This window comes from Castanea sativa, chromosome 12 (assembly GCF_040712315.1).
Source record: "Castanea sativa cultivar Marrone di Chiusa Pesio chromosome 12, ASM4071231v1".
Taxonomy (NCBI): Eukaryota; Viridiplantae; Streptophyta; class Magnoliopsida; order Fagales; family Fagaceae; genus Castanea; species Castanea sativa.
The window spans coordinates 6,294,223-6,308,238 of NC_134024.1; the positions used below are offsets into that span (position 1 = coordinate 6,294,223).

The 14,016-nt window shown below is 37.1% G+C and overlaps 3 protein-coding genes across 6 annotated transcripts; 1 reads left to right on the forward strand and 2 right to left on the reverse strand.

Moving 5' to 3' along the window:
• Positions 1-1,056: 1,056 nt before the first annotated feature.
• Positions 1,057-3,666, forward strand: LOC142619805 (ribosome-binding factor PSRP1, chloroplastic). The gene is made up of 5 exons (XM_075793092.1): positions 1,057-1,519; positions 1,932-2,075; positions 2,167-2,430; positions 3,051-3,159; positions 3,244-3,666. Exons 1-5 carry the CDS (start codon positions 1,205-1,207, stop codon positions 3,378-3,380), a joined length of 969 nt encoding a protein of 322 aa, XP_075649207.1. The 5' UTR covers positions 1,057-1,204; the 3' UTR covers positions 3,381-3,666.
• Positions 3,667-3,669: 3 nt separating this feature from the next.
• LOC142619804 (subtilisin-like protease SBT3.9) lies at positions 3,670-8,218 on the reverse strand. 2 transcript variants are annotated; one of them, XM_075793091.1, is made up of 10 exons: positions 8,084-8,218; positions 7,892-7,983; positions 7,691-7,788; positions 6,762-6,917; positions 5,986-6,659; positions 5,799-5,878; positions 5,230-5,475; positions 5,028-5,142; positions 4,739-4,925; positions 3,670-4,626 (listed from the first exon to the last, which is right to left on the reverse strand). In XM_075793091.1, the coding sequence occupies exons 1-10, from the start codon at positions 8,216-8,218 to the stop codon at positions 4,064-4,066; spliced, it is 2,346 nt and encodes a 781-aa protein (XP_075649206.1). In that variant the 3' UTR covers positions 3,670-4,063. The 2 variants fall into 2 exon arrangements, with proteins under 2 accessions (XP_075649206.1, XP_075649205.1); XM_075793090.1 differs by having other exon boundaries at positions 5,986-6,917; positions 8,084-8,192.
• Positions 8,219-9,469: 1,251 nt separating this feature from the next.
• LOC142618914 (transcription termination factor MTERF8, chloroplastic) lies at positions 9,470-12,945 on the reverse strand. 3 transcript variants are annotated; one of them, XM_075791973.1, is made up of 4 exons: positions 12,490-12,945; positions 11,079-12,368; positions 10,875-10,947; positions 9,470-9,756 (listed from the first exon to the last, which is right to left on the reverse strand). In XM_075791973.1, the coding sequence occupies exons 1-3, from the start codon at positions 12,776-12,778 to the stop codon at positions 10,907-10,909; spliced, it is 1,620 nt and encodes a 539-aa protein (XP_075648088.1). In that variant the 5' UTR covers positions 12,779-12,945; the 3' UTR covers positions 9,470-9,756; positions 10,875-10,906. The 3 variants fall into 3 exon arrangements, with proteins under 3 accessions (XP_075648088.1, XP_075648089.1, XP_075648087.1); XM_075791974.1 differs by lacking the exon at positions 9,470-9,756 and having other exon boundaries at positions 10,610-10,987; XM_075791972.1 differs by lacking the exon at positions 9,470-9,756 and having other exon boundaries at positions 10,610-10,947; positions 12,490-12,944.
• Positions 12,946-14,016: the final 1,071 nt, after the last annotated feature.

A 14,016-nucleotide genomic window follows, 5' to 3' on the forward strand; every position in this document is an offset into this window, starting at 1 on the left:
ATTTATTAACTTTCCTCAAATTGGCCAAGGAACACCATTACACCTATAGAAAAGAAATATATCAACTCAGTAATTCACAATAATTTCTCCCTTCTTAAGTTCAGTATTTTCTCAATCCCTATAGCAAGGGGGATCTTTTCCTATTTATAGTCTTATTGCTCTTATTTAGGCCTCCATTTGTAGGGTAGATAATCCTCTTGGTAAGATACTTGTCACATCTTCCTTTTTCTCTCCTTTTGAGGCTTAAGCTAAGTAAATAATAGATTGTTGTGATACGGTTCAGAATGTTCATTTAACCATACATGCAGCATGACTGGTTGGTGCAATACATTTAATGCAAAGGAGATGCGGCTCTGTCAAAAAGCTTCCTTAAACTTCTACTTAGGTAGATCATTATTCCCTTAGCATGACTTGATAGACTCCAGTCGTCCGTTTAGGTTCTTTAAGTTTTTTGTTCTCCTCAGCTTAGACCTCAAATTTGAATCTTCCTCAGATTGTTTAGTTTGGGCCTAGGCCTCTCTGGTTGGCACTCATGTAGGCCCCCTCCAGATCCAAGCTTGGCCCATAATTCCTTGGGCTCTTGAGTGCTCATCTTGGCTCACACAAAAAGGTTTACAATAAATCATCGCTAATATTATTTTTATTATATATTAATTACAATTTATCACTTTAAAATAAAAAATATTAAAAATTTTGTTATATGGATATATCATGTATTCAATTTCCTTTTTCCATTTTCTTATCTCTTCTTTCTCATCCCAATCAAGCGTAGCATAGGTTTAAAGCTATAATAAATCTTGTGATTATTGACAGTATATTGTAATTAGTGTATAATAAAAACAATGTCAATAATAATTTTATATAATTTGTGAACATAATGTTACACTAATCACGATCATTCACCGCAATAAATATGAAATTTGTTTTAGCACTCTTCTTTTTTCTTTTTCTTTTTTTCTTTTTTTTTTTAAGTCAAGAACCCTTTTTTTTTTTTTGTGTGTCAATTTCAAAGCGCACAAGATGTCAAGAACTCAAGATTTCAAATTTATTGAATTGGATAAGGTGATGACACTGACAGCGACACAATCCGTATCCAGATTCCAGAATTTGCTGTTTCCACTTTCCATTGTCTATATTCCTTGAACCTCTCAAAATCCCTCCATTTTCCCACACTTTCTCTCCATCCAAACACTCCAGCCCCGAAATGGCTACTCTATTATCCTCCTTACAACCCACACTTCAGCTACCCAATATCCCATCTTCACCATCATCATCATCACCATCATCTTCTTCTTCTTCAGTCTCTCTCCTCAGCCTCAGCACCTTCTCTACCAAGCCTACAAACTCACTAACTTTCACATTATCCAACTACAAATCCAGTTTCTTGAGCAACCTTAAACCCATTTCCCTCTCACCCAGAAAAAGCCATCTTGGCAATAATGCTTCACTCTGTGTCCGAATGTCCTGGGATGGTCCACTCTCTTCAGTGAAGTTGATTATGCAGGGCAAGAATTTGGAGGTATTTGCAGTTTTGCACTAACCCCTTCTCTTGGTACCTTAGAAAAAAAAAAAATTGGGGACCCTTTTCTTTGTTGCTAAGAAAAATTACAATAGAATATACAAAGTCAAAGACCCATGTCTTGGTTGCTAAGAAAAATAATAATAGAACATACATATTTCAGTTTCATGGTTTCTGTTTCTCTTTTAGTAAAAAGAATGTATATTTATTAACTTATTTATCTAATGAAGTTAGGTAGTTGTTTTAGGCTATTGTGAAACTTATAGACTTATGTATGAAGTTCTGTGAATGCATGTTGAACAATCAGAATGGGGTTTAATTTTCTCTGATTTGTTTAATGTTCATTTGGTGGTTATTATATAAATAGGACTTTGTCAAATTGATATGAGAGAATGTTTATGGGTGAATATAGTTAACTGAGACTGTCAAGAAGCATGTGGAAGAGAAGGTGGGGAAGGCAATTGCTAAGCACAGTCATTTGGTTAGGGAGGTGGATGTTAGGTTTTCAGTTCGGGGTGGAGAGTTTGGGAAAGGCCCAAGAATTCGGCGGTGTGAGGTATTGTTAATGCTACTTGCTTATGTATTTTTTTGTGATTTGTAAGGTTGTGTTAAATGGGTCATTGTATTCTGAGGGTGTGTTTTTGTAGGTTACATTGTATACGAAGAAGCATGGAGTGGTTCGAGCAGAGGAAGATGGTGAGACAGTCTTTGGGAGTATAGATTTGGTCTCATCAATAATACAAAGGAAGCTGAGGAAGATTAAAGAGAAGGAGTCCGATCATGGCCGGCACATGAAGGGGTTCGACAGATTGAAAGTTAGGGAGCCTACAATACAACCAATGAAGGAAAATATAAATGATGAAGAGGAAGGTGCCATTTCTCAAGAAGATGATGGAGAAATTATTGATGAGGTTGCTACTTGACCTTTTCCGTTTATCTACAAATTTATATATTTTCTGTTTATTTTAACTGTTGTCCTCTTAAAAGATCAAATTTGTTCCCCTTTCATTCTAAATTTGTCATTACATTTCAATTTCCCAAATCCAGATCTTGATCTTCTTGGGCAACACTCTTATGTTACCATTCAATATTAGTATCCCAGCACTCTTATAGATTAGGATAATGCATTTCCTAGTTGTAAAAATTTTGATTCCAGAACTTTAGATTTGAACCTTTGCTTCTATCTTTCTCAAACATTAGACTGCATTTTTACTCTATACCAATTTTATATATATATGAGGACTGTATATGCATATTGTTAATCTTCTTACGTAAAAATTTTACAATCAAATTGTAGCATAAAATTGTATTACCCTTATAAAGTGATTGGAAATTTCATCTTTCTTCTCTTCAAATAAAAATTAGGCACTGCATGTTTGTCTTTAGAATCTGTGCATCAAAGGAATTGTGCCAATAATTGCAAAATATATCAATGTTGTTCTACTGGTAGTCGGATCATTCAACTGCTAACCTAGATGAGCTGTTCTTTGCCAGCACACACTTGCACTCACCCCTTGTACCTGTCTTTCAGATTGTTCGTACAAAATACTTTGATATGCCACCTTTGACTGTCTCTGAAGCAATTGAGCAACTGGAAAATGTTGATCATGCTTTCTATGCTTTCCGGAATGAAGAAACTGGTAAATACTTTGTCACTTTTTTTTTTTTTAACATTAATTATCATAATCATCCTGGGTCCAATTTTTCCCTTGCCTTTGCACCAGGTGAGATTAATATCGTGTACAAAAGAAAAGCTGGAGGATATGGTGTTATCATACCTAAAGAAGACAGTAAAGCTGACAAATTAGAGCCCAGGGTGGTGGAAGTGGAACCAACTAGAGAACCCTCCTTGACAGACTAGATGTACCTAGCAAAGGAAGATCCTTTTTCAGAGATAATTTAACTAGCTATGTCTTCAAATCAAACGGCAATGATGTATTGGAGGACAAGGCATGCTTAGACAAACCTGAAATGTTTAAGATCAAATGAGGAAATTTTGAGATGTATGAACATGTTTATGATGGTAATTAGTTTTTGTAAGTCGAGATGCACCACATGATTTCCAACACAAATGGAGCCAGATATAACATGTAATTACTATGCAATCTGTAAATGATAATTAGCTCAGATGACTCTCTTTCTTTCTATTGTCTCTGTTTTATACCCTTCTTTTTGTCTAAACTTAAGAGGCTAAGACAATTTAAGTTACTGCTGTGCTCTCTTTTCTATACTTCCACAACTTCAAACTCATGTTTTTGTTAAAATTCCAGTTCTTTATCTTATTTGATTTGTTATGCTTGAAAAGTATATTTTCTGTGCCTTGATGGGTTGCTAAATGTAGGCTTTTAAGGAGCCATTGAACTGATGTCAAAATAATCTTAATGGATTACCCTTACCCATGTCAAGAGCATCAGAAGCAGTTTTGTTTGCTTGCATAATTTTAATGTTTAGAGACTGCAACCATTTTTATTTTATTCAGAGTCACTATGATAACTTTACAATTTTAATTGGACATGCTTGCCTATCCAGATCATTACCTTCTGATCAATCATAAGATTCTACAATCTCAGTTCTCACAGATAATGGACTTCTTACAGTATGCACCCCATCAGTCCAAGTCAAGCTTCCAAAAGAGTATCCTGTGGTCACTTTCTGACTAGAGGAAACCCTAACAGTGAAAGAGATTGTCTTAATCATAGAATTGAAGATCAATATATGAGGTTTTACTGCTATAGTTATGCCACGCGGAGGCTCAATAATGGCCACATATCTGGAATTAACCGCTCCAACATTTGTGACAGTTCTGGTAATAGTTGTTGAATTTCCTAGGGTTGGGATGGTTATAGAAGGGAGATTTACGTCCAAAATAGAGGGTTGTTTTATGGGGCAGAATGTGGGATGCTCAGTAAGCTGGGAAATGGAAGAATTGTTGTTGCCCATGGCACAGAGGTACTGAATATAATCTGCTGTCCCCATGTCATACACAAGACCAGGATCTGCAGCCCTATTTGAGTTGACAATTCCACCGCCATAATCGAATGGATCAGCAAGTTTCATTGGCTCTCCCTCTGCAAATACTGGTTCACCGGATGGATCGGTAGTCCATGCTGCAGATTATGATTATACCATATTAATTGATGCGTTTTAAACCATGCATGCATGTAAGGTGTAAGTAGCAACGAACATTGCAGTACTTGAAAGAAAGCACAATATAAGTACCTGTGGTTACAAGTGCTGATTTGATAGCGGCAGGGGACCAATCTGGGTGCAATGATTTGAGCAATGCAACAATGCCTGAGACATGAGGAGTTGCCATGGATGTTCCTGATCCAAACTTATATGCAATTTCTGGGTTATGAGGAGAAGCTGCTGCTAGTATATGGACACCCGGGGCAGCTACATCTGGCTGTCATTAGACCACATTGGAACACCAATGAGCCAGATACCAGTAATTTCTGACATCCCACATACAACTTTTCTTTATTAGCTTTGAATAATAAGGAAATACCTTCAGTATTGCTGGGCTGATGGAACTAGGCCCTCTAGATGAGAAGTATGCCACGTTGGTTGACACAGGTCTACCGAGATGTGTTTTGGAAGGCCTAATCCTGACAAGTGGATTCCTGCAACAATTATGTCATTTATGAATTTATCAACAAGAACAACCGTGGTGATGATTACATCTTTGATAGCATGGACAATGGTGATACCTGGTAGAGCGAAGGTAGTAGAGTATCTGGGTACCAATTTCATAGCTTACTTGAACACAAGGGAAGTTATCATCACATGAATGCAGGGACCTTCTGGGATTTATAGCAATAATTAGTCCCAAACAGCCAATATCTTTGACAGACCATGCAGCATCCTCTACTGCGTACTGATTAGAATTTGAAGTGAAGCAGAGCGCCACATTTCCGGCCAACCAAGTATCATTTGGTGTGAGAGATTCGCAGTAACTGTATAACAACTCCAGGTAACAGGAAAATAAAAACTGAAAATTGTTATTGACAAAGTCATAGTTGAACTAAGGTTTTCTTTAATAGATATACGCCACATACTCTCATGCAAAGAGTAGGCGCAATCACTTGCTAAAACTAGAGGGAATAATATAATGCGGACATGACAAGTGCATCATATACCCGATTAGATATTTGAGCTATACTACTACTTTATTAGACAGCCCATGTGAAGGGAATTTAGAGGGCCTGGTGAACACAATACATATAATGAAATGTAAAGACTTTAAAGCAGCACTATGTTCTCTGTAGGATATATGTACCGGGGGGATAGGAGTTCTGGCACCTCAGGGTAGACCAGATTGATGAACCCTGTATCCTTTCCTGTAAACATTGCTTGGCCCTACAATTAATAACCATTAATTGCAACAATGTAAAGAAACTGATGAGACGTGGATTTTTATTTTTCTTCCTTTTTTATGAAGTGCATGATCCGGTGTGGAGAATTACCATTGTAGTCCAGTTGTTACCAAGGGTGATGGGTGTAGGGAAAGACCTGTCTATAGTGCTTGCTGCAACAGTTATGATCCAAGGTGATGTGTTCTGTATCGTTTGAGCACTTGGGCCAGCATTTCCAGCTGCACACACAACAGTGATTCCCTTGGCCACAGCATGGAAGGCACCAATGGAGATCCCATTGTGTATCTCCACATCGGAAAAGGGAAGATCAGGGGCAATGGACAGTGATAGCACATCTACCCCATCATGTATAGCTTCATCAAAGGCTTTCAGAATGTCAGCACCTGCACATACTCCTCCTCCATACAGATTCCAGCATACTTTATACATAGCCAGCCTGGCCAGGGGTGCACCACCCCTTACAGTGCCAACACCTAGCCCATTGTAGCTCACATTGGCCACAAAGGATCCACATGCAATTGAAGATGTGGAGGTGCCATGTCCCGATGAATCTCTTGGGGACAAGGAGTCTTGATATTCAGTACTGTTGTATGGCTGTCCATACTCAGCTTGGAGTCCCTTGATGAAGTAACGAGCTCCAATAAGTTTTCTATTACAGGTCTTCCTTGCATTGAACAGCTCTCCTGACTCACAAATGCCCCTCCATCTAGAAGGAATTGGTCCTAGACCTTCATCTCGGAAAACTTGGGATTCTGGCCATATCCCTGCTGACCATCTATTGGGATTAGTTTGGTGAGAGACATGAATGCACACACTTGCACACAACACACGCGTGCACATGTTCACAGAGAGGAGAGGAACAGTACCTGTATCAATGAGACCAATGATAACGCCATTGCCCATTTTAGATTTATGCAGGACATTAGTTGTAGAATACGAAGACAGTTGAAGGTAGTCCCAACTTCTTGTGGTTTGTAACTTATGAAAGCGATTGGGTATGACTTGTAACACAGTAGGTAACTCTGCAACCAAACAAGAAATGTAGGACAACGCTTTAAATCTGTGGTAAGGAGCATATTTACAATAGTTGAAATTTGAAAAATGTTTGTGTCGAATATTGTCTTGAAATCATAGCTTTTATCTCTTAACTTCTTTTTGCCCTAGCACAGGTGTGGGATCCAGAGGTTGCAACCATGACTGATTCAAGGATTAATTGCCATGGATCAAGCAGGGAAAAAGTTTTTGTACTGAATGTAGAACTTTTTTTCTTACACGAACTTTGTGTGGCGAGGAGTTGTTCATCTCTTTTATTAAATGAGAAATTTCATTAAACACAATAAAAGAAATTACAAAAGCCGGCAGCTGAGCTGCAGACCAACAAAGCCACATCTACACAAACAAAACAAGGAGCTGAAAACAAGCTAACAGAATACACAAACAGAACCAACAGCTAACTACAACCCTCAAGACTCAAAGACAGAAAATGGAGTACACCGCTTTAGGCTTGAAATTTACAGTATGAAAGATTGCAGGACTATAAAATATTAATTCTAAAACCTTTAAATTTCACGACTTTTATGATTTATTTGTTATTGTTCAATCATTTAATGGCATTTGCTCTGGCTGCGGTGTGCTTAGCATGTAACTTATGTTGATGGCCTTGTTATTTTTCACTTTATGTTTCATGGTGCCATCTGCTTTCAAGTTCATTTCTCCACAATGTGATGATTGTAGCACCAATAAAGATGACTTGTATGAATGTAGAAATGTTCCGTAGTTCTAATTGAAGAAGTACCTGATATCGCTTGCGCTTGAGCCTTGGTCAGCTTGGCTGCAAAACCAGAGAAGCCATGTTTGTAGCTATAGACCATGGCTTGTGCAGATGCTTCTATGCTGCATAAGTACATATTGAACAATCAGTTCTGGCTCAAGCTATTTCTGAACTAAAGCCACCATCAACCTGAAACCTCAAGGAATTATGTTTCTCATGTTATACCTTCCAAGGACGCTAGTAAGCATTGTGTGATGGGTTTCTGCAAGGAGCTCTGGATCATCATGTTGCCGTGTTCCCATATAAACGATGTAAACCTGTTAACTCTCACTATATAGTTAGTTGCCAAGAATGGTTCAAGCTATGAGAAGGAAAGCAACAGCTATAGTATAGGCAAACAATAATAAAACTTATTACATTGCTTTTGGCTTCAGCAAGAGTGAGCACAGTATGTTCCTCATTTAGAAATGAGAGAAGACACAAGAAAACAAGTGAAAGAGTTTTGTTGCTGCTCATGCTACATGGAACTGAGTTCATTGTGCGTTTATGCATGCGTGCGCAAGTGTGAGTGTGTGAGAGAGAGAGATCACGGGGAGTGGGTTATCTTTTATATTGACAATGGAGGAAAAAAGATACTGATGATTCTCATGTTGCGTTGATTAAGCAAAAGCTACTTTATTAAGAATAAACCAAAAGACTAAACAAATACATTTCACATGAGAAAACCCGCTTATTACTGCTAAGATCCCTATTCTAGTAATTGTTTATATCTGATATGAGCTATGACTACCTCTAATGATAAGAAAATGGGTACATGATTCTAAGTGCTTACAATTTCACCAAGGGTCAAGATCATTCCTTGTAGTCATTTTTTCTCATAGGACTTCTTTCAAAGCACCGTTAATTATTGAACAACTTTGTGTACTACTATTCCAGATTTTATATTTTTAAAATCCTTTGTAGTCTTCTTTGTGGTCCTCTCAGGATTGTAAGGCTACTATTTGCCATATTTTTGTTGACGTCATAGAAATATTCTTGAAATTTCTTCCATGCTAGTGCTGCATAATCAGTTAGGAAGCACGAATACTTTATTTAGGGTGCCATACCACGTCGTATTTGTTGTACCTATGTCATATTGGTGTCGTAGTAGCCATTTTATGTTATAATTTTTCAAAAATTGCTCGTGTCACCGTATTGAACTTGTGTCCATGTTTCCTAGATAATCAGTGCAATTACTCAAAACGATTTGCCACTTCTTCCTTCTTTTCAAATGGGGAATTGTTCTGCTCCCACTTTAAGTGGATATGTTTCATAGACATAAAGGAAGTGAAGTGATACCTTGGACTACTTCAGAATAGTTGAATATGAGTTGTTAGTCCCTTTGGAAGCAACATAAAGGAATAAGAAAAAGAGCTCTAACGTAGAAAATTAAAAATTTGTAACAAGGTATTGAAAAATATAGTGGAGGCATACTCAGAACCAACTACAACAAAGGAACTGTTTTAGGCCTTAGACCAACTCTTTAAATTAGCTCCAGTGATCTAATCTCTAAAAGAAAATGAAAATTTATCCATTACTTCCAAGTGTACTTTTTTAATCTTGATAATATTCTTTAATTATATCAAACACTACTCGAATACACCTTGACCAAATTGATTCTTCAAAATATTTATTAAAAATATAAACCTGGGGACCAAATAAACTACATCCTTCGCCTGGTATTGTCTAGAACCATCTGTATCGGATCAATATGTTCCAAACTTTATTGCAAACAAAACCTCATTCTCGATTACTTTGCCTCGTTCTTCTTCCAAACCAATAGACAAATATTCTTATTGAAATATATTGAGTTGATTATTACAAAAAGAAAGTGAAAATAACCAAGCCAATTAGAGGCACCCAGGGGAAAACGATGCATCTATATAGACACAAAATAAACTGTTGAGGATGGGATGAAGACACCCAATTTGGCAAGGCACATCCTTCTCTGACAGCACTAGAAAAACTTTGACAAACCAAGACCTTTTAAAACTCAAAATGACTGACTCGTCTGGGCAACTTTCATTGCTCTTCCCCAAGTTAGATTTGTCCTAGAATCAGAAAAGAAAGAAATAAGCTGGATAGAGCAACTGTATGCAAGTACAATGTATATCGGCTGTCATTAATTGTTTCTTTTGCTGCTAGAGCTTCAGCATATGGGAGATGCTTAGAAACCCTTTCAGGCTTCAACCAACCACCACAGCACTGCCCCTTGCTTTTGCTAATTGCTATAATGATCACAGCAGCAATGGCTACATCACAGTTGACAGTTTTTAAGAAATTTTGGAATTTAGTTAAGAGCCATTAGGTTCTTTGTGTCAACAAAGCTGCTTGTAATTTGATCTTCAGTAGGCAAGAAAATCAATACGAGCACAGCTGCTGCCGACACAGTTGATATAAATGCTGATAAACAGGTATGGCCTTGTTTTATGAAAATAAGCTTCATTAATTGATTTCCAGATCAACCAACAAGTCAATAATACATTTGATTCGAATTTTGTCATAACATCATGTCCAAATCACCTTTCGCACTTTCTTCCCATTATCGGAAGTGACATTAACAAAATAAGTGATATTAAGGCCAAATGGCTGACAAGATTTAAGCATTGACTCCCACCATTCACCATCTACTTTTTGTGCTAAATGGACAAAAATAGTTAATACCAGACATCATAAGATCTCATATCATTAACAATCTAAACCAACTGGTCCATTGGTTTACATACAACTAATACAAGGCATCCAACTTCCATGACAGCACTGGATGTTAAAGAAACATCATAAGTGTATCTATTTAATAAAGGTGCACATGAGTGGGCTCTTTACAATGAACATTTGCCGACGGTCAGGTTGACGGTCCTGTTGTGGGGGGAAAAATTCCAAAGAGCCAAACTTTCAGAAATAAGAGCAGTATGCTCTATTCCACAAGTCAATACCATTGTAATAATTCAGGTTAATGGATGAAAATAAGACATTTTCAAATAATTTTTTATCCCTCCCACTAATGGTTGCTAGAAAGAAAGGAAACAAATAATTGAGAGACAGCAGAAAGAAGAAACCAGCTTCTTTCTTAACATAGCAATGATAAATATACAGTCAGTTTCAAATATAGATGTGAGCATAATAAATCTTATCCCAGAGCAGATTTCCTACTGCTCAAGCTTCATACCTTTCAGGGCTTCCATTGTTTGAAGAATCATCTCAATTTTCTGTACTCCCCAAGTTGCAATTGTCTGCACCAGCTAATACAGTAAAAAGGGAATTTGCATACATCACAAGTAGCTGACGAGAGAGTTTCAAGAAGTTATTCAATAAAGCCGTCAAAAGTGCCTCAATTAAGGAAAGGAACATATTACTATCCAACTTATCTAACCTTCATCGCAAGTTATATTCTCGACCGCATGTAGCAATTTTTTCTCTTTCTTTTTCGTCGAGAATCTCTTAGTTGAAACAGTTAACAGCTTATTGATTGACATTCCTTCTCCAGTAATCTTCTTCTTTGCCTCATACCTAACCTTAATTCTCTCATCAAGCTTGTAACCAAGGAACGCCGGAAAAGCCAACAATTCTCCAACTTCACGACCCATGTCCTCTATCAAGTACTCCATCTTCTCCTCCAAAGAACTATGATTGTATTGCAGTATCTGTGGGTGCTTCGTGCTCATGGAAACAATGTCACTGTAAGACAACCCATAACTCAAGAATAGCCAAATTACCTTTCGCAAATTCTCACAGCTTGTTCTGGTCACAGATCCCATTGCCATTGCCATGTCCCTTGTCCTATATTTATACCCAATCTTCACCAAAAACACTAGTTTATAATTGAGGTTATCAAATGAAAGGCCTAGAAACAAGGGAGCTTTGATCAAGAACTTGAAAATATCGTTGGAATCCAACCCACATTGCTTGAGAAACTCTATCCTGGGACGCAATTTCCGCTCTTTGCTAGCACTAACCACACTTGGGAACACAAGAAAAATCTTGAAAATTTGCTGATTATTTAGGCCAGCAAACGACCTCAAGAACTCTACATGGCCCTCCAAATGCTCCACACTGTAACTTAAAATCATTGGGAGCCTACGCACCACATTCCCTGTGGCATCCTTATCTCCCCCACTAAGATCCAAAAGGAACCCGATTCTAGGTATCAACTGACTTTCCAAATTATAATTAAGAATTTCCGGACGCCTTACAATCAAATCAATACCACCATATGGGCTAAAAAAAGTAATGGTCCTATCAATCTCTTCAATTGGCCTAAGACACACTGCTTTAGCTAACTTGACGTGGTTGAGCACATAACCAATCTTTTCACTCGGAACTCCACGATCAAGAAGCAATTTAACCTTTTGATCAAAAGCCACCAAGAATCTAGGATCTGCGGCAGTCAAAAGGTGCTTGAGCTGCATAGGCTCAATCTTATTTTCCAATTCATCACGCACAAAACATATAAATGGATCAATTTCCTCAGCTGTTAACACACTAGGACATTTGATAATCAAGTAACTCAGTGTAAGGCTATCAATTCTAAGTGATTGCAAAGAACGAACCCGAGCACGTATTGAATCCAAAGATGTCAATGCAAGAGTTGGGTTTTTGTCCAAGACTAATTCAGTTTCTTTATCTTCAAGTCCAAGCTCTCTGAAGAATGGAAAGAGATTCCCTGAAACAAAAAACATATCAAATAAAACATATCCCTATAATGGAACATGACAATGTGAATATTTGGAAAGACTACATTAGACTACATTGTGTTTGAGAAATTGACTCTGAGAGTCACTCACCTATATCAGTGTGAAGATTGGTGGGGGAATTGATGCAACTGCAATGGATTGAGATATGTTTAGTGGGTCGAAGACCCAGTTGGGGAAATAGCGGTTTGAGCTCGTTTCTTGAGGCTTTACTGAACTTCAAGAACCATTCATGGGGATGGAAAGTTGAAACTGAAGAGAGTGAAAAGTGAACAGTTGTGAGAGGGATTGGAGGGTGTAGAAGAAGAGTAACAGAAGAAGAAGAAGAAGAAGATGGAGAAGAAAGGATTGGGTTTGTGAACAAAGTGAGCAATGCAACCATTTGTACTCAACAACCAGCAAGTGAGTTTAGCGCTTAGTAGAGTGTTGCAGCAAGACGCGGGTGTTCAACTTTCAACTGCGAAGTTAAATTATGTGAAATTTGTGGACTACGAGGAGAGAAATGGGATTTCCTCTAGCGAATGTTTTTTTTTTCTTTTTTTGATGGGAGCTCTAGCGAATGTTTTTTGTTTGGGCCAATTTTACGTTTTTTAGATTCTTTGGTCCATCCTATGTATGTATACCTTCAAGGCCTTGCAATTTGGAAACTAAAAGGTTTTAGCCCAAGCCCATTAAGGGAACTTCATAAATGATTTTTTTACCCAAGTTTTTCTTAAATCAAAATTATTTCAAGAAACTAAGGGTTTTTTTTTTTCATTTATAATGGATATTCACTTTTCTATCTCTTAAAGTTTATAATTCAACTAAAGCTTGATTGATCACAATCTCAAATATCCGGTATTGTTAAGGAGAAATATCGTTGATAGTTTCTTTTGATTTGCATTAATTGAGTGAGCTTGTTAGACAATCATGACCATAATCAACAAGTTGTTCCCCCTAAAAGGATACCTGAAATTTGGAACATAGAAACTATATTTGTAGAAAAGAAACATATCAAGTCGAGATTTTCATCATAATCAAAGTGATTCTCTCAGTTTTACCCATTATGGCGGCATCAATTCGCCGGTACACTTCCATTCGGGCAATACCGGCCGGTACCGGGCGTACCGGCCGGTACAGAAAAAAGCTTTCTTTTTTTTTTTTTTTTTTTTTAGTTTTGTAATTTTTGAATTTTTGTAAAGGTATAATGGTAACTTATTTACATTAACTTCTTAGTGTTATTTGTTTTCTTAGTATGCAATGAACAATTAAGCTTTCTATTTTTTATATTGTGTTTTTTTTTTTCTTTTATTTGATACTAAAATCTAAAACTATGAATAATTTGTTCTGAATTGAGGTAATGTTTTATAATAAACTTTTATATTTACTATAATATAAGTGAAATATTATATGTTTATAAACATAGTTCTAAAGATTTTGGTGTGTGTGTGTATGTGTATATATATATATATATATATATATATATATAAAATAGCGGTAAATCCGAAACGGTACACCGGTATTGACCGGTATCCGAAATATATCGTACCGGTGGCCAAACCGGTACAGCCTCCGGTACGGTATTGACTTCCTTGTTTTTAACCATGACCTATGACAACCTAACTCATATAATTCAAATTC